The following is a 20,644-nucleotide window of genomic DNA, read 5'->3' on the forward strand; positions in this document are numbered from 1 at the left end:
TGGCCACCCGTCAGGGTCACAGGCCGAGTGGCCCAGTCCACAGGGCCCCAGGCCCACCTGCCTGCCCTTGGGACGGTCCTGCTGGCTCTTGTTCCACCCCCGAGGGTCCCAACATGCTCCCCAGTGCCCGCAGCTTGGCATACAGAGGGTCTCAACCACCAGGCCCCGTGCAGTCCTGTCCCGGGCCTGTCATTCACCAGAACTGAGTGGGCAGCTGGGCCCACGAGGGGTGCAAGGACGGTGTGGAGAGCCTCCTGGAGGCTGGGCCGAGGTCCCATCGAGGCACTTCCTCCCCACGTCCAGCCTGTGGGCTGATGGCCCCTTTCCCCTTCATCTCCCCTCCAGTTGTTCCTGCCCGGTGGGTCGTTTCCGGGCCTCGACAACCCCGTGTCTTCCCTCTCCAGCACCTCACTCCTCGGCAGCTACCAGGTGAGCCAGGCCCCTTCCCCAGCCCTGCTTCCTCCTCCTGGGGACTAAGGACGGCCATTCACGCTCAGGTTCCTGCCATGCGCCAGGCCATGGGCTGCCCATTTTACAGATGGGGAAACTGAGGCCTCCGGGAGGAACCACACTGCAGGGAACAAACAGGCCCTCTCCCCACCACCCCCATCACTGGGCTGGCTGGTGGGCCAGGCCCCTGCCCCTTGGGGCGGGCTGGCCATGCTGGGGGGGACAGGACTGTCCCTGGCATGATAGCATGGCCTTCAGTCTCAGAGTCAGCCCGAGGAGGAGGACGAAGCCGAGGAGGAGGAGGCGGAGGAGCTGGGCCACACAGAGACCTACGCCGACTACGTGCCCACCAAGTGTGAGCGTGCCCTCCCCGGGGAGCCCTCAGCCCTGACCACTTTTGGCTGCACTGCCCTGCTGCGCCTGGGGTTCCGGGTTCCCTGGTCCCAGCGGAGGCAGGCTGGGAGCTGTGGGCGGGCCAGGGGTGGTTCTGCAATCGTGGTCGTAATCCACCTGTCAATCCACCTGTTGCAAAGCAAAACCGGAGAGGGTGTGATGGAAAGTGAGGCTGTATCCCTCCCCCAGAGAGGATTGCAGGGGTCTGCCCCCACTCCTTTGCGCCAGGCACTGATGGGCCCCTCCGCCTTCTGAGAGCGACCCCCATCCCGCCGAGCAGAGCCTGAGACCCTGGCCCGCGCCCCTGATCAGCCCCCCCCACCCCCCCCCCCCCCCCCCCGCCCGCCCGCCCCCCGACCACGCCCCCAGCTTGCCCTGGACCTCGCCCCTGATCTGACCCTGGTCACGCCCCTGGCCTGCCCCGCCCGAGCCCCTAATGTGTCCCTGGCCACGCCCTTCCAGCCAAGATCGGGAAGCAGCACCCAGACCGTGTGGTGGAGACCAGCACGTTGTCCAGCGTCCCGCCACCGGATATCACCTACACGCTCGCCCTGCCTGCCTCGGACAGCGGGGCCCTGTCCGCCCTGCAGCTGGAGGCCATCACCTACGCGTGCCAGGTGACCCCGGCGTCTCCCACTCGGTCGACGTCCCGCCTGGGGGGGGTCTGCATCCTGCATAGGGGGCCCCCGCGAGGTCCCAGCAGGAGAGGCGCCCCGCTGGCCTGACCCCGTCCTCTTCCCGATCCCACAGCAACACGAGGTCCTGCTCCCGGGCGGGCAGCGCGCCGGCTTCCTCATCGGCGACGGCGCGGGCGTGGGCAAGGGCCGCACGGTGGCCGGCATCATCCTGGAGAACTTCCTGCGCGGCAGGAAAAAGTCCCTGTGGTGCGTCCCTGCGCGGCCGGGGGCGGGCAGCCGGGCGGGGGGCGGGAGCGGCCCCTGACACGCCCGCCCCGCAGGTTCAGCGTCTCCAACGACCTCAAGTACGACGCGGAGCGCGACCTGCGGGACATCGAGGCCCATGGCATCGCGGTGCACGCGCTCAGCAAGGTGGGTGCGCGTCCTGCCGCCGCCCCCCTGCCCCGGGTCCCCCGCGCGCACCCACGCCCTCTTCTCCCCCAGATCAAGTACGGCGACAACACTACCTCAGAGGGCGTCCTGTTCGCCACCTACTCCGCTCTGATCGGGGAGAGCCAGGCCGGCGGGCAGCACCGCACGCGCATCCGCCAGGTCCTCGAGTGGTGCGGGGAGGCCTTCGACGGCGTCGTATCCTTGCCGCGCGGGAGCGGACGCGGGGCGGGGTCGAGAGGAGGCGGAGGAGGTGGGATGGGGGCGTGGTCAAGGTGAGGGGCGAGGGAGGAGGGGGCGGGGTGGAAGGGTGGGGCAGGGGTGAGGGGAGGAGCTATTGGGGGCGGAGGAGTGGAGGAGGGAGCCGGAGGATGTGGGGTAAGGGGGCGTGGGCAAGAGGTGGGGCTATAGAGAGGAGGAGCGGGGTCGGGGGAGGGGCTACAGGGGGCCCGAGGGAGCTGGAGGAGGTGGGATGGGGGCGTCGTCAAGGGGAAGGGGCCCTGTGGGAGAAGGGGCCGGAGGAGGGAGGGCGGGGCGAGAGCGGTCAGAGTGGTCTTCGCGTCGCATCCTGGCGACCTGGCGGGGTGTGGCGGGAGGCGGAAGGAGCCGCGGAAGGCGGGGGGCTCCACCCCCTGGCGCGGGAGGACTTCCCGGCAGAGGAATGTTCTGGTCCGGAGGCTCACCCTCGGTGACCGCTGTCATCTGCCCTGGCGGTCTGGTCGGGCCTCCTGGCTCCAGCGGGCCCGACTGTGACCACAGGCTCGCGTGGTGGTGGCTTTGACACCGCGGGCCGGAGGTGTAGGGGCGCAGAGCACGTCCGGCCTCCTGGCCCTGCCCCCAGCTGGTCTGGCTCCGTGGGCAGGGAAGGCCGGGCCAGGCGGCCCAGATGGCGGCTCTGCCCAAGGCAAGGCTGCCGGTGCTCTGGAGTCAGTGTCGCGTCCCAGGCCCGTCCAGCTGTGGCAGGAAGACCCAGGATGGGGGGTTCCACTCTTCCCTCCTTTTCCCCTAAAACGTGGATGGTTTGTTCTGCTCCCGCCGACCTGTAGGAAAGTGCAGCCCGGAAGAGCAGGGTGGAGTGGACAGCGTCTCCGCTCGGTTCCTGTCTGAGTGCACTGGGGGCGCAGGGCACGCTCTCCTCTGACGCCCTGCAAGCAGACTCCTCAGTCTCCCCCAGCTGTCCCCCCAGCGGGCGCGGGGGGTCCCAGCTCCTCCGGGGGATGTCTGCACAGGTGCTTGAGGGGGCCCCCTTTATCTGTCACTAGATTCTGCCCCTTGGCACTGAGGCTGCCTTCTCGTTCCCGCGGTGGAGCCCCTGGCCCGCGCCCCAATGGCGCTGCGGGCGGCTGTGCAGGACGTTCGTCCTCCTGAGCCCCAGGCAGTCCCGTGTGTACCATTTCACACCGATTTCCTCCTTCCCGCTTGAGCCCTCAGGTTTGCTCTTCCCTGAGCGTCACACAACTCTGTCCCGACGCGGCCATTCCCCTGTCTCAGGGACACTCCGGTGGTCTCCAGCCTCTCTCCTTATAGACAGGAATGAGCGGGCATGTCCGGGGAGGCCCCTTCCCTCTGTGTCCTCCAGGCCATTCCCAGAAGGGGGACCGGCCCCCGTGCTCTCCAGAAGTCCCCCTTGCTCCTGGCCCCTGTCAGAGGTCAGAAGAGGGACGCTGCCCTGTCTGTCTCTTCTGTCCACAAGGGCACGTTCTGTGGTCAACTCTTCAGGGGGATGCTCGCCTTATGCATGACAGCGTCCGTGGGCCACAGGGAGAGTGGGGTCAGGGTGCGTCCTGGGCGGCTGATACTTGGCACCCCCTGTGCGTGAAGACGACGGCAGTTAGCGTCCCGAGGGCTGCACGCTCCGCCCCAGCCTGCCGTCCTCCATCAGCCCTTTACACGCACATCACGGGTGTATGTGCATGCGTGTGTGTGGACACGCCGTGTTTTCATGGTGGCCTCATACATAGTAGGCATACTCGTTTGTAACGTGTTGTCTTCCCCTTAAAACATCCAGCACTTTCTACATTTCCAATTTGTTTCTTCGGTGTTGTTTTTAAACTGGGATCGGCACAGGTTCGTGTGTAACCGTGAGCCGTGACGCCAAGCGAGCCCAGGTCCCAGTGCCCAGCTCCTGGTGGATGCGGTCACGGCTGGCTCTCCTATCCAGAGGCCCCCTTGTCCTGGTGCGTGTTGGTGCACGTCTGTGCATCAGCGTTGTCTTCGAGGTCCTGGCAAGGCCGTCATGTGCCACGTTTCCGTTGGTATCGCATGGGGCCCAGAGGCACCCAGAGGCCCCCACCCCATAGCCGCACACACCCCCAGCGCTTCACAGAGTTCGCCCAACCAGGAAGGGGCAGCCTGGGGTATCGAGTCAGGACCCGTGGGATGGCCCACCTTCCAGAACAGTCCTTAACCCACGCCTGCCTCAGATCGTGTTTGATGAGTGCCACAAAGCCAAGAACGCCAGCTCCACCAAGATGGGCAAGGCCGTGCTGGACCTGCAGAACAAGCTGCCCCTGGCCAGGGTGGTCTACGCCAGCGCCACAGGTGAGGGCATGTGGGGGGCACGGGTCATGGCTGGTCTCTAAGGACAGCAGCCAGGTCAGGGAGGGTGCCCGATCGCATGTGCTGTCATCCATTAGTGATGTCTGCTCTGGTGCAGCCTGGGGGCGTGTCCAGTGTGTCAGGGGCAGGGAGGGAAGCCTCATTGCACGTGCCGTCATCCATTAGCAATGTCTGCACTGGTGCAGCTGTGCTGGGCGTCTGGTGTGCCATCCATTGGCTTTGCTGGTCTTCACCCCGTACCACCTGGCCCGAGGCAGAGGTTGCTGTCTCAGGCGGACATCAGCCCCATCAAGGGCTCCCTCTGCCAGCTGGTTCCAGCTTCTCGGCACAACTACCCGTGGGCACTTTCCTGAGAGCGTCAGGTCCCCATTCCTGACCCTCGGGCCATTTCTGGGGCTGTGTCCAAGGCCCCCTGACCTCACTGAGTTGGAGGAGCTGACGGCCACCCTGCCCCCCCCCCCCCCCCCACATCTTCCCAGGTGCCTCTGAGCCCAAGAACATGATCTACATGAGCCGCCTGGGCATCTGGGGCGAGGGCACGCCCTTCCGGACCTTCGATGAGTTTCTGCACGCCATCGAGAAGAGGTGGGCACCCTCCCCTGCCCGTGCAGGGGGCGTAGCAGGGGACCCGTGGAGGGCCCTGCTCGCCACACACCAGGGCCTGGTGTCAGGTGTGCCTGCTCTGCACCCTGGCTCACACTCCTCCAGCAACTGGAGGGATCATCACGTGAGAATCTGCCCCAGCGGATCAGAGCCCAGGGCCTTTGCACGTGCTGTCTCCATGCACCCAGCCTTTCTTGTCCTCCAGGGCTCAGCCCCAGGTGTCAGCCCCTCCCCAGAGTCAGTTCATTGCCAGGTGGGACCCACCTGTGGTGGGCAGGTCCCGGCCAGTGCTGAGGCAGCCTGTCCCCGTCCGCAGGGGTGTGGGCGCCATGGAGATTGTGGCCATGGACATGAAGGTCAGCGGCATGTACATCGCTCGCCAGCTCAGCTTCTCTGGCGTCACCTTCCGCATCGAGGAGATCCCACTGGACCCGGCCTTTGAGCATGTCTACAACCGTGCGGCCCTGCTGGTGAGCGGGGTGCCAGGGGTCTCTGAGGGCACGGACACCTGCTTGTTTCTCCTCTGTCCTTAAAGATGCCGCAGGGACTGGTCAGGTCACGGAAGGGAGGCGGCAGTGGGCCCGCCTCCTGTGAGCTTTGGCGGGAGCACGGCATCTCAGTTCTGTTCAAGTCGGGGGTTCTGACGTGACTGATGACGCAGGCAGACGACGGCCACCTCCCCTTCCTGCCACGTCACAAACACTGTGCCCCAGGTCATGACCCCTAGCACACGGCCGTTGTCAGTGTTCACCTCCCTGTGGCTTTGTCCCGTCTTCTTCACCATCCCGCCATGTGTAGACGGGCTCCTGGGCTCTGTCAGGTGGCACCTACACAGGATGAGCCCTGAGCAGCAGCCCTGCTGGTGTTCTAGACGGTTCTCTGAGCTCAAACCAGAACAGGGTTCCCCATCAGCACTGGGTATATCAGGCCATCTCTGGGGGGCCGTCCTGGGCACTGTGGGGGGTCGAGCAGCATCCCCGGCCCCACCCACTGGATGCCAGGAGCATCCCCAGTGTGACACCCACAGATGTCCCCAGACATGGCCCAGTGTCCCCTGGGGGCAGGATCACCCCGTTCAGACCCCTGGTCTAAAGTATCAGAGCCAAGTGCCTGCTGGCGGGAGGTGGTCACTGCAGCTCCCTGCCCCTTTCTGGAGGCCTCAGCACTCTGCCTCCTGCACTGTGGCCTCGCCAGCATCATGTTTCGGGGTTTTTTTTCTTTATTGATGTCATAATAGTTTACACCATTGTGATATTTCAGTTGTACGTTATTACTTGTCTGTCCCAATATAAATGCTCCCCTTCACCCCCTGTGGCCACCCCCAGCCCCCTTCCCCTGGTGACCACTCATCTGTTCTCTTTGTCCGTGTGTTTGTTTATTTTCCACGTATGAGTGAAATCATAGGGTGTTTGTCTTTCTCAGTCTGGCTTAGTTGGCTTATCGTAGTTCCCTCAAGGTCCATCCATGCTGTTGTGAATGGGACGATTTCTTCTTTTTTATGGCTGAGTAGTATTCCATTGTATGTATCCACCACATCTCCTTCATCCAGTTCTCAGTCATTGGGCACTTGGGTTGCTTCCACGTCTTGGCTGTTGTGAATATGCTGCGGTGAACACAGGGGTGCATGTGTTACTTTGGATTGTTGATTTCAAGTTGTTTGGGTCGATGCCCAGTAGTGGGATGGCTGGGGCTATGGTAGCTCTGTTTTTACTTTTTTGAGGAATCTCCATACTGTTTTCCATAGTGGCTGCATTAGTTTGCATTCCCACCAGCAGTGGATGAGGGTTCCCTTCTCTCCACATTCCTCCAACATTCGTTAATTTTAGTTTTAGCCATTATCGCCATTTTAACAGGCGTGAGGTGGTATCTTAGTGTAGTTTCGATTTGCATTTCCCTGATGATCAGTGATGCTGAACATCTTTTCATGTGTTTATTGGCCATCTGTGTATCTTCTTTGGAAAAATGTCTGTTCATGTTTTCTGCCCATTTTTTGATCAGCTTGTTTGTTTTGTTGTTGTTGAGTTGTGTGAGTTCTTTATATATTATGGAGATTAACCCCTTGTTGGATATATGATTTGGAAATATTTTCTCCTAGTTGGTGGGTTGTTTTTCTATTTTGATCCTGGTTTCCTTTCCCTTCCAGAAGCTCTTTAGTCTGATGAAATCCCACTTGTTTATTTTTTCTTTTGTCTCCCTTGTCTGAGTAGACATGGTATTGGAAAAGATCCTTTTAAGGCTGATGTCAAAAAATGTACTGCCTATATTTTCTTTCAGAAGTCTTATGTCTTCAGGTCTTAGCTTCTCAAGTCTTGAATCCATTTTGAGTTAATTTTTGTGTGCGGTGTGAGAAAATGGTCTACCTTCATTCTTTTGCATGTGGCTGTCCCCTTTTCCTGGTACCATTTGTTGAAGAGACTCTCTTTTCTCCATTGTATGTTCTTGGCACCTTTGTTGAAGGTGAGCTGTCCGTAGATGTGCCGTTTTATTTCTGGGCTTTCAGTTCTGTTCCATTGATCTGTGTCTGTTTCTGTCCCAGTGCCATGCTGGTTTGATCACTGTGGCTTTGAAGTACATTTTGAAGTCAGGGATTGTGATGCCTGCAGCTTTGTTCTTCTTTCTCAGGATTGCCTTAGCAATTCGGGGTCTTTTTTTGCCCCATATGAATTTTAGGATTCTTTGTTCTATTTCCATGAAGAATGTCATTGGGATTCTGATTGGGATTCTGTTGAATCTGTAGATTGCTTTGGGTAGTGTGGACATTTTAACTATGTTTATTCTTCCGATCCATGTGCATGGAACATCTTTCCATCTCTTTATGTCGTTATCGATTTTTTCAATAATGTCTTATAGCTTTCAGTGTATAGGTCCTTCACCTCTTGGGTTAGATTTACTTCTAAATATTTTATTCTTTTTGTTGTGATTGTAAGTGGGATTGTATTCTTGAGTTCTCTTTCTGTTAGTTTGTTATTAGAGTACAGAAAACCAACTGATTTTTGGAAGTCGACTTTGTATCCTGCAACTTTACTGTCGTTGATTATTTCTAATAGTTTTCTGATGGATTCTTTGGGGTTTTCTGTATATAAGATCATGTCGTCTGCAACCAGCGAGAGTTTCACTTCTTCTCTTCCTATCTGGATTCCTTTTATTCCTTTCTCTGGCCAAAACCTCCAGTACTGCGTTGAATAAGAGTGGTGAGAGTGGGCACCCTTGTCTCGTTCCTCTTCTCAAGGGGACGGTGCTCAGTTTTTCCCCACTGAGTGTGATGTTGGCTGTGGGTTTGTCATATATGGCCTTTATTATGTTGAGGTACTTTCCTTCTGTCCCCATTTTGCTAGAAGTTTTTATCATAAATGGCTGTTGGATCTTGTCAAATGCTTTCTCTGCATCTCTTGAGATGATCACGTGGGTTTTATTCCTCATTCTGTTGATGTGGTGTGTCACGTTGATTGATTTGTGGATGCTGAACCATCCCTGCACCTCTGGAATAAATCCCGCTTGCTCACGGTGTATTTTAATCCTTTTAACGTATTTCTGTGTTCAATTTGCCAATATTCTGTTGAGGATTTTCACATCGCTGTTCATCACCCTTATTGGCCTGTAGTTCTCCTTCTTTGTGTTGTCCTTGTCTGGGACTTTTTTTCTTTTTTGAATACTTCTGACTCTGGTTATTGGCAGCACTTCTGTGTTGCTCTGCTTAGACCCCCATGTCCCGGCCCCAAATCCCAGCGGGGTGGGCCCAGGTGGCGGGCGGCAGTGAGCTCAGCGGGCCTGTCGTTGCAGTGGGCCGAGGCGCTGGGCGTGTTCCAGCAGGCAGCCGACTGCATCGGCCTGGAGTCACGCAAGTCCCTGTGGGGTCAGTTCTGGTCGGCCCACCAGCGCTTCTTCAAGTACCTGTGCGTGGCCGCCAAGGTGCACCGGCTGGTGGAGCTGGCCCGGGAGGAGCTGGCCCGGGACAAGGTGAGCTGGGGGGGACGGGCCTGTGGGGCAGAGAAGAGCAAGAGGGTCCAGGGGCCTGAGGTCGCTGTTGGCTGCCCTGCGGATCCGGGCGGATCTGGGCGTGCTGGGGGCCTGCAGCCAGCAGGGCACAAGGGGAGGGACGAGGCGCAGACTGCGGGTTTCCTGCTGCAGGGGGCCTGGGGCTCCCTTGTGGGCCCCTCTGGGTCACGCTTCAGGACCGGTGGGGGGTCCCGGAGCCCAGCTCACCCCGCCCTGCTCCCCCACAGTGTGTGGTCATCGGGCTGCAGTCCACGGGCGAGGCACGGACCCGGGAGGTGCTGGACGAGAAGGACGGGCAGCTCGACTGCTTCGTCTCAGCTGCCGAGTGAGTGCTGCCCATGGGGCAGGGTGGCGGGCAGGCCCGGGACCCCCTCACTGTGTGGTCCCAACAGGCGCCCCACTCGCTGGGCCTCCCTGGGGGCCGACCGAGAATCCCCAGCCCCGGGAGGTGGCCTCAGGGTGGGCTGGCCGGCAGGAGCCCCGCGTGCCTGCTCAGATGCCAGCCCCACCCTTAGTGACCTCAGGCCCAGCTCCTGAGCCAGAAAAGTTAACCAGGGCGACCCCAGGGCTCGGAGAGTCCCGAGATTTCAGAACAAGGGTTGTGGGTGCACCCCCCACCCCCGACGTGGGGACAGTGCTGTTTCAAGGAGGACTGCACTGGTTTTAGGGACAGGCCTGCAGGGTCTCTGACGCCCTTGGCCTCTCTCCCCAGGGCTGGGAAGGTGCCCCAGCCCGCCCCTCCCCCCGCCTGGCTTCCCTCCCTTGTCCAGGAAGCCCTGGCACCTCCTCCAACCCACTCCGCTGCCCTGACCCTGGGAGCGCCCGCTGTGGCTGCCCCCTCACCCCTCAGAGGCAGAGCCGAGGGCCCTCTGACGGTGGTGGGAGCCCCATCGCCCCGGCCCCAGCTCAGGCCATCACAGCTAAGCTGCGCCCCCTGCAGCTGCACGCCCGCTGCATTGGGTTCGGGACCCCACCCCGCTGTCCTCACAGCTCCGTCCCCTCCCACCCAGGCCCAGCCCCTCCCTCGGACCCGCCCACAGGGCCCCTGGTGCTGGCTGCTGCCCAGAACAAACCGTGCACAGGACATTATGGGCCGTGGGTCTCCTGGCTGGACAGCAGGACCTGTGCTCATGGTGAACAAGTTCTGTTCTCACTTTCAGAGGCGTCTTCCTGTCTCTGATCCAGAAGCACTTTCCTTCCACCAAAAGGAAGCGAGAGAGAGGAGCTGGCGGCAAGAGAAAACGTAAGCACGCGCCCCACTCTCCAGCTTGTGGCCCTCCTGGGCCTCCTGCTCATCCTTGCTCCCTCCTGCTACCTCCCTCTGGTCTCTCCTTTTTGAGCGTCCTCCTTGGGTCAGCCGGTCACTCCTGCTGCTGCTCACTGCTGAGCCATGTGGGATGCTGTCCCTAAGCCGGCCTGACCCCTGACCCCCACCATCCCCTCCAGGGCAGCCCCAGGGGGCCGGGTCCCCCTCTCCCAGCGCCCCCTGCAAATGAAGAGCAAAACCACTGTTGGCTTGGGGGCGGGGCATCCAGGGTCTGCCAGGTGCAGAGGGCGGGCAGGTGGGAGCACAGGTTCCCAGAAGAGAAACCCGAAGGCAGTTGCCTCCCGTTCACACTGCCCGCCCCTGGGACGCAGGTCCCAGCAGGGCCCAGAGAGCCTTCCACTGTTGCCGAGTTAGAAAAAACCCGGTGCTGTGGGACAGGTGCAGCTAGCTCACCCCCACGCGACCACACACCCGCCTGGGGCCTCCAGCCTCACCCCCAGAGGGCGGGGCCTCGGGATCCTGCCGCACAGCCTCGCGCTCGGGGTCCTTCAAAAGCGTCCCGGAATGAGGAAATGGCCCCCCTCGCACCTGCTGGCTTGGTGGCCGCTGTTCTTCCAGGCGAAGGCTGAGCGTCTGCTCATGGTGGGAAGTGAGGCTCAGAGAGGCCAGGCCCCTCGCTGAGGTCACACAGCCAGGCCTGGGCGCAGAGCCAGCCCAACCGCCCAGTGCCACCCCTTCCACCTCCCAGACCAGCCTTCATGGCATCCTGGACGCAGCAGGGTTACCGAAGGCGCCTAGACCCCCGTCCCCCCGGCGCCGGGAAACACCTCGGGCCGACCCACCCTGGGCTGCCTCGTGAGGTCAGGCACGCAGCCTTCACAGGCGCCACCCGAGGCCACGTCACCGTGTCAGGAAGTCAGCAGGGACAGTGAAACTGCCCCAGGCCGACAGCAGGACGCAGGAGACCGGCGAGAGCTCGGGGCTTCACCGTGAGCCGGCCCGGGCCAGGCCCTGAACAAGGAGCAGGCCCGCGATGACCCAGCTCCTCCCCGCAGGGCGGCCACGGGGCCGCGGGGCCAAGGCGCCCCGGCTGGCGTGCGAGGTGACCGGCGTGATCCGCATCAGCGACGACAGCAGCACGGAATCGGACGCCGGCCTGGACAGCGACTTCCACTCCTCCCCTGAGTCCCTGGTGGACGACGATGTGGTCATTGTGGACGCCATTGGGCTCCCGGCTGATGACCGCGGTGAGGCCCTCACCTGGGCGCTCCCCACCTCACACATGGGGAAACTGAGGCTTGGGGAGGGGAAACCAAGCCCGCGGCTGCCCCAAGGCAGAACCGGTGCATGCCAGCAGTCTGGGCGAGAGAGAATGTTCCGGACCCCCTGCGGAGCCTCCTTCCCTCACCAGCCCTGCAGCTTCCTCTGTGCTGCTCCTCCCCCAGCATCTGTCTGTCCACCCCCCTCCCCAGCCCATATGGAGTCAGGACCTCTCACTGTCCCTGGGGGCCTGTGAGGTCGCTCTGTTGGGGCTCAGACTCGGGGTGCCTCCATCCCACACCTGAGCTGGTCCTGGGGGGACCAGCCCAGAAAAGCAAAGTGACCGGGGCCTGCAGTGCCCCTGGGGCGTCCAGTGCACCAGGCTGTCCCCCTCCCCTCGTCCTCGTAGGCCTGGGGCTGAGTCCCGCTGTGAGTGGGCTGTGGGTAAGCGGCCTGGCCGGCCCCCTGACCCCCGGGCCCCGCAGGCCCCCTGTGCCCCCTGCAGCGGGACCCGCACGGCCCCGGTGTCCTGGAGCACGTCGAGCGGCTAAAGCAGGACCTGCTGGCCAAGGTGCGGGCGCTGGGCCCGCAGCTGCCGGTCAACACCCTGGATGAGCTCATCGACCAGCTTGGGGGCCCTGAGCGGGTGGCCGAGGTGAGCCTGGAGGCGCCCCCTGGTGGCCCCCACAAGTCCCTGCCCAGCTCAGTGAGGGAGGGCAGCTGCAGGGTCCAGCATCCAGCTCCAGAGAACACTCCTCCCTGAGCCACTCCGCCCGGGTCCCCGGGCCTTGCACACCCCCTCTGCCCTGGGTGCTGGGTGCCCTCGGGCCCTGGGCCTGTCCCTCCTGGTCCCCTCCCACATGAACTGCTCTACTCTTCTCTGGGACGTCCCCCTGGTGCCACCTCACATGCTTTTAGCACCAGGTCCCAGTTTATGATGAGACTTAAGACATCATGAAAGTCCCTGCTGGTCCCCCCCGGGCTGCTGGAAGCGGGGCAGAGCCCACAGCCCCCACCCCAGGAGCCCCGGGTCCCAGGCGGGGAGACGGGGAAACTGAGGCACACGGGGACCAGCCCCTGGGTGGCCACACTGGCTGGCTGACAGCCTGTCCCCTCGCCCCTGCCGTGGCTGCAGATGACCGGCAGGAAGGGCCGTGTGGTGTCCAGGCCCGACGGGACGGTGGCCTTCGAGTCGCGGGCGGAGCAGGGCTTGTCCATCGACCACGTGAACCTCCGGGAGAAGGAGCGTTTCATGAGCGGGGAGAAGGTGAGGGCCGCAGGGAGGGCGGGGGGCCGCTCCAGCCCCTGCCGTGTCTGTGTGCATCCGACGTGTGTGTGCGTGTGCACGTGTGCCTGGGCGCGCCGCCCCCTCCAGGGGTGACTGACATGGTCCAGACTCTATTCCAATGCCAGTGGGCCCCCATAGGCAGGCCCAGAAACTCCCGGGGGGGTCACCCATAAATGAGTGCAGGGGACCCGGGGCGCATGGGGCAGGAGGGGCACGGAACAGCAGGGGGACCACCCACCCCGCCAACCCGGCCCGCCCGTGTCCCCCCAGCTCGTGGCCATCATCTCGGAGGCCTCCAGCTCTGGCGTCTCCCTCCAAGCCGACCGCCGGGTCCAGAACCAGCGGCGCCGTGTCCACATGACACTGGAGCTGCCCTGGAGCGCCGACCGCGCCATCCAGCAGTTCGGTGAGTCCCCGGCAAGGCCTGCCCCTGACCCTAGGCCGCCCGGCCCACCGGCTGAACAGCCCCTGAGTGCCCCCTCTGCCTCCAGGCCGCACCCACCGGTCCAACCAGGTCTCGGCGCCCGAGTACGTCTTCCTCATCTCCGAGCTGGCCGGCGAGCGCAGGTTTGCCTCCATCGTGGCCAAACGGCTGGAGAGCCTGGTGAGGGGCCTGGCAGGGGCTGGGGGGTCGGCGCAGGGGCTGGAAGGTGGCTCCCTGAAGAGGGGCAGGGCGGGGCACAGGGAGGAGCTGGGGCGCGTGTGACCGCCTCCCCATTGCGGCAGGGGGCTCTGACCCACGGGGACCGCCGAGCCACCGAGTCCCGAGACCTGAGCAAGTACAACTTCGAGAACAAGGTACCTTGGGGAGGGGCGGCGGCCCGGGAGGGAGGGGTCCCGGGAGGAGCACAGCCTCTGACCCCACCCTTGCTCCTCCGTTCAGTACGGCGCCCGGGCGCTCAGCTGTGTTCTCAACACCATCCTGAGCCAGACGGAGAACAAGGTGCCCCTGCCCCTGGGCTACCCTGGAGGGGGCGCCGCCTTCTTCCGCGGTGAGCTGGGGGCGAGCTGGGGGACCAGGGGCGCTCTCCAGGGGGTGGGGCCTCTCCAGGGGGCGGGGCAGCTGGGCCGGAGCGGTTTGGGGCGCTGGGACTGGGAGGCTGGACTTGTGTCCAAGGCCCGTCCCACACACTCCCCGAGGGGACTCTGGTGGCAAGGGGCCCCCAGCGGGCTGGATGAAGGGCTGGTGGCCAAGGACCCCGCGTAAGGCCCTCCCTTCCCGCAGACATGAAGCAGGGCCTGCTGTCGGTCGGCATCATTGGCCGGGAGTCCAGGTCCGGCGGCCTGGACGTGGAGAAGGGTGAGTCCCGGCGCCGCCCCTCCGGGTGGGGGTCCCCGCATTTCCCAGGCTTGGCGGGCGGTGGGGGGCTCCCCACACACACAGCCTGAGCCCCGCCCTGCCCGCCGCAGACTGCTCCATCACCAAGTTCCTGAACCGCATCCTGGGGCTGGAGGTGCACAAGCAGAACACGCTCTTCCAGTATTTCTCCGACACCTTCGACCATCTCATCGAGGTGGACAAGAAGGAGGGCAAATACGACATGGGCATCCTGGGTGAGCGCCCTCGCGGTGCTGTGCACGTGGGCTCTGCTGGTGGGGGGCCCCTCCACCGTCCGGGGGGCCGGGCCGGCTCTGCTGGGGAGCCCTCCACTGCGCTCCCTGGGGCATTGCTCCGGCGCACCCGAGAACTGCTCCCCAGAGCGCAAACGGTGGAGCCCGCTGAGCCACACTGCCCCGGGGCGTCTGCTGACCCCAGGCCGGACCGCTCACCCTGCCCCGCTGACCCTCCCCCCAGACCTGGCTCCGGGCATCGACGAGATCTACGAGGAGAGCCAGCAGGTGTTCCTGGCCCCAGGGCACCCGCAGGACGGGCAGGTGGTCTTCTACAAGGTGAGGAGGCCCCGCCCCGCCCGCCCCTCATCCCCACGCCGCGCCCCGGCCCGGCCCCTAACGCCCGCGTGCTTGGCAGATCAGTGTGGACCGCGGGCTGAAGTGGGACGAGGCGTACGCCAGGTCGCTGGAGCTCACGGGCGTGAACGACGGCTTCTACCTCTCCTACAAGGTGCGCGGCGCCCGCGGGACCCTGGGGAGGGGCGGGGATGGTGGAGGGGCGGGGATGGTGGAGGGGCGGGGGCGGGGGCGGGGCGGGGCGGAGACAGAGGAGGGGTGTGGGGAGAGGGGGCGCTGCCAGGGCCGGGCGGGGCGAGACTGGGGGACCCCGCTTGGCCTCACGCGCCCCCCGCGCAGGTTCGGGGCAACAAGCCGAGCTGCCTGCTGGCGGAGCAGAACCGCGGCAAGCTCTTCACCGTGTACAAACCCAACATCGGCCGGCAGAGCCAGCTGGAGACCTTGGAGAGCCTGCGCCGGAGGTTCCGCCGGGTAGGGGCCGATCCCCGGGACGCGGGCCCCGCGGGCCCGTGCCTCCTGCACGGTGTCCTGCCGCTGTTCAAGCTGCCCCCGCGACCCCTCCCTGGCGGGGCTTCTGCCGCCCCCTGGCCGGCCCTCCGTGCCGCCGCCAGGTGCAGGATGAGCGGCCCTGGGGCGCTCCGGGCCTCAGTTTCCCCGATTGCGCAGTGGGAAGCATGGCCGGGCCGCCCGTCCTGGTGGCTCAGGTGGCCCTGTGTCCCCAGGTGACGGCGGAGGAGGCCAGGGAGCACTGGGAGAGCAGCTACACCTTCTCGCTGACACACTGCAGCCACACGGCGTGGTGAGGGTCGCAGTTGGACGGAGCGGGGGTTGGGGGTACCGCGTGGGGAGCCCTGCCCTGCTCTCTGGGCAGCTCTACGAGGGATGGTCTCCTACGAGGGATGGTCTCCAAGGCCGCGCTGCACGAGGGGGCCCGGCAGGCATCTGGGGCGTCCCGGGATCCCCGAGGAGGAGGAGGGCAGCCTTGATCTCAGAGGTGGGCGCGGGGGGCGCGGCCGGTCTGACCCCCGTCTGTGCCCGTCGGTCCCCCGCGCGCGCAGGAACCGGCACTGCCGGCTGGTGCAGGAGGGCAAGGACTGCGTGCAGGGCCTGCGGCTGCGGCACCACTACATGCTGTGCGGGGCGCTGCTGCGCGTGTGGGGCCGCATCGCCGCCGTCATGGCCGATGTCACCAGCAGCAGCTACCTGCAGATCGTGCGCCTCAAGACCAAGGACAAGAAGAAGCAAGTCGGTGAGCGGGCGGGCGCGCCGGCGGGGGCCGGGGCGGGCTGGGGGACGCCCCGCGGAGGCCCTGACCCCCACCCCGCCCGCAGGCATCAAGATCCCCGAGGGCTGCGTGCGCCGCGTCCTGCAGGAGCTGCAGCTGATGGACGCCGACGTGAAGCGCAAGAGCGTGCCGGGCCGGGCCTTCCCCGCGCCGCCGCCCGCGCTGGGCCCGCTCGCGCTGCCCGTGGGCCCCGGCGAGGTGCTGGACCTCACCCTCAGCCCGCCGGCCGCCTTCCCGCCGCCCTCGCCTTTCGCCTTCCCGCCGCCGCCCCCGGACCGCGCCCCCGGCGGGCTGCTGCTGGGCGCGCCCGACGTCCCGGCCGACCCCGCGGCGCTCGTGCAGCAGGGCTGCGACATCAACTTCAAGGAGGTGCTGGAGGACATGCTGCGCTCCCTCAACTCCGTGCAGGCCGCCGAGCCCGCCGTCCCGCTGGGCAACGGCGCGGGGGCGGCGGGGGGCGGCGGGGGCCCCGAGCGGCAGAGCGTCATCCACTTCAGCCCCCACTTCCCCAACTCCTAGGCCCGGCCGCGCGCAGCCGGCGCCCTTCCGGAGAAGCCTATTTATGTGCAGCGCCCCACGTCTACACAGACGCCTTCTCCCCCCACCGAGGCGGGTGATGAGCAGGGCCCAGGCCCCTGCCGACTACTGAGAGAAGGGGGACGGGGGCGCCCTCCGCCAGCCTCCCGAGGCCTCACTGCAGTGCCTTCCCGGCCGTGCCTGCCTGGGCAGACCCCCAAGAAGCTGCCGGCCCTGCGGGGTGCCCCCGGGCCCTGCCTTGGGGGCTGCTGCGTGCGCAGGTCCCACTCAGGATGACTCGGGTCCAGTGGCCCAGGCGGGGCCTACGAGTGGGGACCGCCCTCTCTGTGCCTCTCTCTCCTGCTGCCCTCCAGGCCTGGGGGGGCACCAGGCCCGAACCCCTGAAGTCTGCAAAACTGGGTGCCCCAAGAGCTGGAAACTCAGGAAACCCCAGGTGCTCAGGGCCCCGCCGTGTCTGGGGGGGCTCCGTGGGGCAGACCCCCGTTAATATATGCAATTCCCCATCCCTGCTCTCTGCTCCCTAAATTATTGCCCGGCCGCCTCTCCCAGGCCCCAGAATCTGCCCACGGAGTCGGTGGGGCGGGCGGCCCCCCCGTTTCTATCTGTATTTATAATTATGTCAAGTGTATATATGTAAAGAGATCTTTTTTAAAATATATGTGCCTTTTCACTACTTTATGTCTGGTTTTACAGCTGCAGAGACAGTGTTGGGGGGGTTGCCACCATTGGGTCCCCTCCAGCTGGGCCGTTCAGAGGGTGCCCGCTGCAGCCCTGCCCTGGGGAGTGAGGTCAGGGGGTGGCTGCCACCTGCAGAGGTGGCCCGCTCCTCGTCCAGCCCTAGGAGGCCATGGCTGCTCCGGCCCCAGCCACACCTCCCTGTCGGCGCTCCCTGTGCCAGCCTGGGAACAGGCCCCAACCCACAGAGCCATTGTCCACTGTAGTCCTGGCACCCACACAGCAGGCCAGCTGCCTCCAGACTGGCTGTGCCAGGCCCATGCTGTCTTGGGCCAGACACTGACCACCTTCAGCCTGCTAGAGAGACAAGCCACACCTGAGACCCCGCTGGGCCGGGACCAGCTCCTAGGAGCCCTGTGTGTAGGGCTGCGGGCTCTGCCTGGGTGTCCTCCCAGGGCTTCAGGCGGTGTGGTGCCGGCAGGTGGGGCAGCCCAGGGACAGGAGGCCCCACAAGCTGGCCTGGGTCTGGAAGGCAGGAGTGGGCGCCAGGCCCTTCCTGGAAGCCTGGGGGAGCAGGCGCGGCCTCTGGCCCTGACTCTGCAGAGCACTGCCCCCGACGGAAGCAGACGGGGGCGGCGGCCAAGGAGGCAGCCAAAGGCGGCTGGTCGCTCCGACTGGCTATTCTGACTCCCCAGCGCCCCCCCATCCCCCGTAGGTCCCCACGCCCTGCTGCCGGCCTCCCCTGGGAGCAGTGGAGGTTGGGGAACTCGGCCACTCTCCACCTGTGCCACCCCCACCCCCTCACCAGGACAGCTAGCTCCCTTGTGCTGCCCACAGATAGGTAGGCTGTGCCCATGGCCTCAGGGCCCCCCAGGACACAAGTGGGGTGTTGGCCTGCAGGGCTCTCCTGGGGGGGCTGTGGACAAGATCCCCTGCTTCTGCCAGATGAGGCCCAGGGGCAGGCCTGGGTGCCCCGGCTGGGCGACCCCTCGTGACTCTGGTCTGCAGAGCAGGCCTTGCCCACATGGCTCTGTGCCCAGAGCAGCCTGGCCCGACGCCCGGCCCCAGGTGCAGCGGGCGCCTCGTGGGCAGGGCTACAAGGCCTCAGTTCCCTGACCTCCCCATCTCTGTGCGCGGGGGAAGGCTGAGGCCCCAGGCAGGCCCCAAACAGCTGCCTCCTAAGGGGTTAAGTCTCTGAGCCTGGAGCAGCAGTCAGTCACGAGGATTACGGCCTCCAAGATATTACGGATCAGGAGACAGAGGCCCTGAGCAAAGAGAGACCCGGGCAAAAGGCACCCCCGCCCTTCCTCCAGAGAGGCAGGAGCAGCCAGCAGGCCAATCTGTATATTTTATTCCCACAAGGCAGCTGGGGGGGAGAGGGGGCGCCGAGCCGCAGCCGAGCCAGGCCGCGGGACCTTCCTCCGGCAGGTGCACGCCGGTTCTCGGGTCGGTCCCACCAGCGCGCTGGTTTTCAGGCCGACCGTCATGGGTGCCGGGTGGAAGGCTCCGGGGGGCGCGGGCGGTGGGCTCGGCGGGGGGACACAGCCTTGTGGAGCTAGAGGTAGCAGGGCAGGTCCTTCTCTATGACCTGCGGGGAGAGAGGCATCAGGGGGGCCTCCCCGCGCGCCCCGCCCCCGCGCGCCCCCCGGAAGGGCACCTACCAGGGGCTCATCCATGGGGCCGTAGCGCTTCACCACGCAGCCGTTCTTGTCGATGAGGAACTGCCCGGGGACGCGGCGTCAGGGCGCGAGGCCACCGCGGGGGACCCCCTGCAAGAGGGCCCCGGGCAAGCCAGGCGCCCCGCTCCCGCTGCCCCATTTGGGCCAGGCCGGGTGGCCGCGGGACAGTCCTGGCCTGTACACCACCCCCCGCCCCTCTTACCTTGGTGAAGTTCCACTTGATGGCGCTACGGGAGAAGCGTGAGGTCACGAGAAATCCCATGGCAGGTACGGACCCCCATGGGCCCCCCAGACCCACCCTGCCCCGCCCCCCGCCCACTCACTTTCCCAGCATGCCCCGTCCCTTGGGCTGGGCCTTCATCCACTTCCACAGCGGGTGCGCGTCGTCCCCGTTCACGCAGATCTTGCTGAACATATCGAATTTCACGTTGTAGCCCGCGGCGAACTCTTTGATTTCCGCGTTGCTCCCTGGCTCCTGGGAAGAGCAGGGGTGCGGGGGCGAGTGGACACGGGGTCCCCGCGTCCACGGAGGGACCCGGACTCTCTCCCCCAACGCCCCACCCAGGGACACCCAGGGACCCCGGGCCCGCCACGCACCTGCCTCCCGAACTGGTTGCAGGGGAAGGCCAGGATGCGTAAACCGCACTCAGCGTATCGGGCGTGCAGATCGACAAACTGAGTATAGTTTACGTCGGTTTTGCCTCATTGAGAGGCCACGTTGGTGACGATGCACACGAAGCCCCTGGACGAGCAATGGGGCGGTCAGGAGAGGTCAGGTCCACCCGCCTCCCAGGCCCCCGGCCTCCCCCCCAAGACCGGCGGGTGCCCACCGGTACTTGTCCAGGTTAACCATGTGCCCGTCGATGTCCTTGGCTGAAAACTCGTGCATGGAGCGCGCACAGCGCCAGTCGTCGCGGGACGCACACTGCAAGGCAAGGGCGCGCTGAGCGGCCGGCCGACCTCGGGGCGCGCACGGGGCCCCGCGCCACCCGGCCCGCTCGCCCAGCCCGGCTCCCCAAAAGAAGAACAGATGCCAAGCGGATCCGCGCGAAGAAAAATCAGGCCTCGGGGCAAAGAAAGGGAGAGATCCTCCTCCTCAAAGGCGCCCGGCCCCCTGCGCCGCGGGGCGCACCCGAGCGGAGACGCGGAGGCCCATCCCGCCGGCGGGGGCGGGGACCCCGCGCGCACCGGGTCCCGGGAGTCGGCGCTGCAGCTGCTCTCCGAGGCCGGGAACTCCATCGGCCCGGGGCTCGCGGGGCAGGGCTCCCTCCGCCGCCGGGGGCGCGCCCTCCTGCGCCGGCACCCCGGAGCCTGCCTCCTCCGGGGGACTCGGCGCCGCCGCCTGCCGGGCAACCGGTGCCGCTGCCTGCGGCGACCCGGGGACCCGGCGGCTGCGCGGGCCATGCCCACTTACCGCCGGCCGCGCTGTGCCCGCCGAGGGCCGCGCCCTGGGGACAAGGGCCGTAGCCAGGGCGCCGGACCGCCGTCTGTGACGCATCGCGCAGGCCCCGGGGCGCGCGGCGGGGAGGGGCGGGCGCCCGTGCGCGCGACCCCGGGCTCCAGCCGGTCGGAGTCCCGCTCGCCCGGCCCAGGGCGGAGGGTGCCCCGCGGGGTCCCGACCCTGACCCGGCCCCGCCCCCGCCCACGACCCGCGGTGACCCCCGCCCGCCCGCCCCC

At 65.4% G+C, this 20,644-nt stretch overlaps 2 protein-coding genes across 8 annotated transcripts in view; one reads left to right on the forward strand and one right to left on the reverse strand.

Annotated features, from left to right (window-relative positions):
- SBNO2 (strawberry notch homolog 2) overlaps positions 1-17,286 on the forward strand; it is a 54,899-nt gene extending 37,613 nt beyond the window's left edge. For 4 of the 6 annotated variants that reach the window (XM_046685287.1, XM_046685285.1, XM_046685286.1 and 1 more), the window contains 27 exons: positions 346-429; positions 709-805; positions 1,306-1,460; positions 1,594-1,727; positions 1,802-1,892; positions 1,965-2,108; positions 4,334-4,451; positions 4,949-5,054; positions 5,389-5,542; positions 8,853-9,029; positions 9,296-9,393; positions 10,229-10,311; positions 11,391-11,582; positions 12,081-12,250; positions 12,731-12,862; positions 13,154-13,289; positions 13,375-13,487; positions 13,610-13,681; positions 13,767-13,875; positions 14,109-14,183; positions 14,294-14,437; positions 14,679-14,773; positions 14,858-14,945; positions 15,131-15,262; positions 15,514-15,590; positions 15,850-16,040; positions 16,123-17,286. In XM_046685287.1, the coding sequence (XP_046541243.1) occupies positions 346-429; positions 709-805; positions 1,306-1,460; positions 1,594-1,727; positions 1,802-1,892; positions 1,965-2,108; positions 4,334-4,451; positions 4,949-5,054; positions 5,389-5,542; positions 8,853-9,029; positions 9,296-9,393; positions 10,229-10,311; positions 11,391-11,582; positions 12,081-12,250; positions 12,731-12,862; positions 13,154-13,289; positions 13,375-13,487; positions 13,610-13,681; positions 13,767-13,875; positions 14,109-14,183; positions 14,294-14,437; positions 14,679-14,773; positions 14,858-14,945; positions 15,131-15,262; positions 15,514-15,590; positions 15,850-16,040; positions 16,123-16,693 (3,738 nt within the window). In that variant the 3' untranslated portion in view covers positions 16,694-17,286. Of the gene's footprint in view, positions 1-345; positions 430-708; positions 806-1,305; positions 1,461-1,593; positions 1,728-1,801; positions 1,893-1,964; positions 2,109-4,333; positions 4,452-4,948; positions 5,055-5,388; positions 5,543-8,852; positions 9,030-9,295; positions 9,394-10,228; positions 10,312-11,390; positions 11,583-12,080; positions 12,251-12,730; positions 12,863-13,153; positions 13,290-13,374; positions 13,488-13,609; positions 13,682-13,766; positions 13,876-14,108; positions 14,184-14,293; positions 14,438-14,678; positions 14,774-14,852; positions 14,946-15,130; positions 15,263-15,513; positions 15,591-15,849; positions 16,041-16,122 lie in introns of all 6 variants that reach the window. The other 2 variants (XM_046685288.1, XM_046685290.1) reach the window with 1 other exon arrangement.
- Positions 17,287-18,622: 1,336 nt separating this feature from the next.
- GPX4 (glutathione peroxidase 4) overlaps positions 18,623-20,644 on the reverse strand; it is a 7,241-nt gene continuing 5,219 nt past the window's right edge. The window contains exons 1-7 of one of the 2 annotated variants that reach the window (XM_046685292.1): positions 20,156-20,581; positions 19,798-19,892; positions 19,565-19,709; positions 19,291-19,442; positions 19,170-19,194; positions 18,950-19,009; positions 18,623-18,876 (exon numbers count right to left, since the gene is read on the reverse strand). In XM_046685292.1, coding sequence (XP_046541248.1) covers positions 18,844-18,876; positions 18,950-19,009; positions 19,170-19,194; positions 19,291-19,442; positions 19,565-19,709; positions 19,798-19,892; positions 20,156-20,371 — 726 coding nt within the window. In that variant the 5' untranslated portion in view covers positions 20,372-20,581 and the 3' untranslated portion in view covers positions 18,623-18,843. Of the gene's footprint in view, positions 18,877-18,949; positions 19,010-19,169; positions 19,195-19,290; positions 19,443-19,564; positions 19,710-19,797; positions 19,893-20,155; positions 20,582-20,644 lie in introns of those variants that run through there. The other variant, XM_046685293.1, reaches the window with a different exon arrangement.

The sequence above is a fragment of the Equus quagga genome, chromosome 14, assembly GCF_021613505.1.
Source record: "Equus quagga isolate Etosha38 chromosome 14, UCLA_HA_Equagga_1.0, whole genome shotgun sequence".
Taxonomy (NCBI): Eukaryota; Metazoa; Chordata; class Mammalia; order Perissodactyla; family Equidae; genus Equus; species Equus quagga.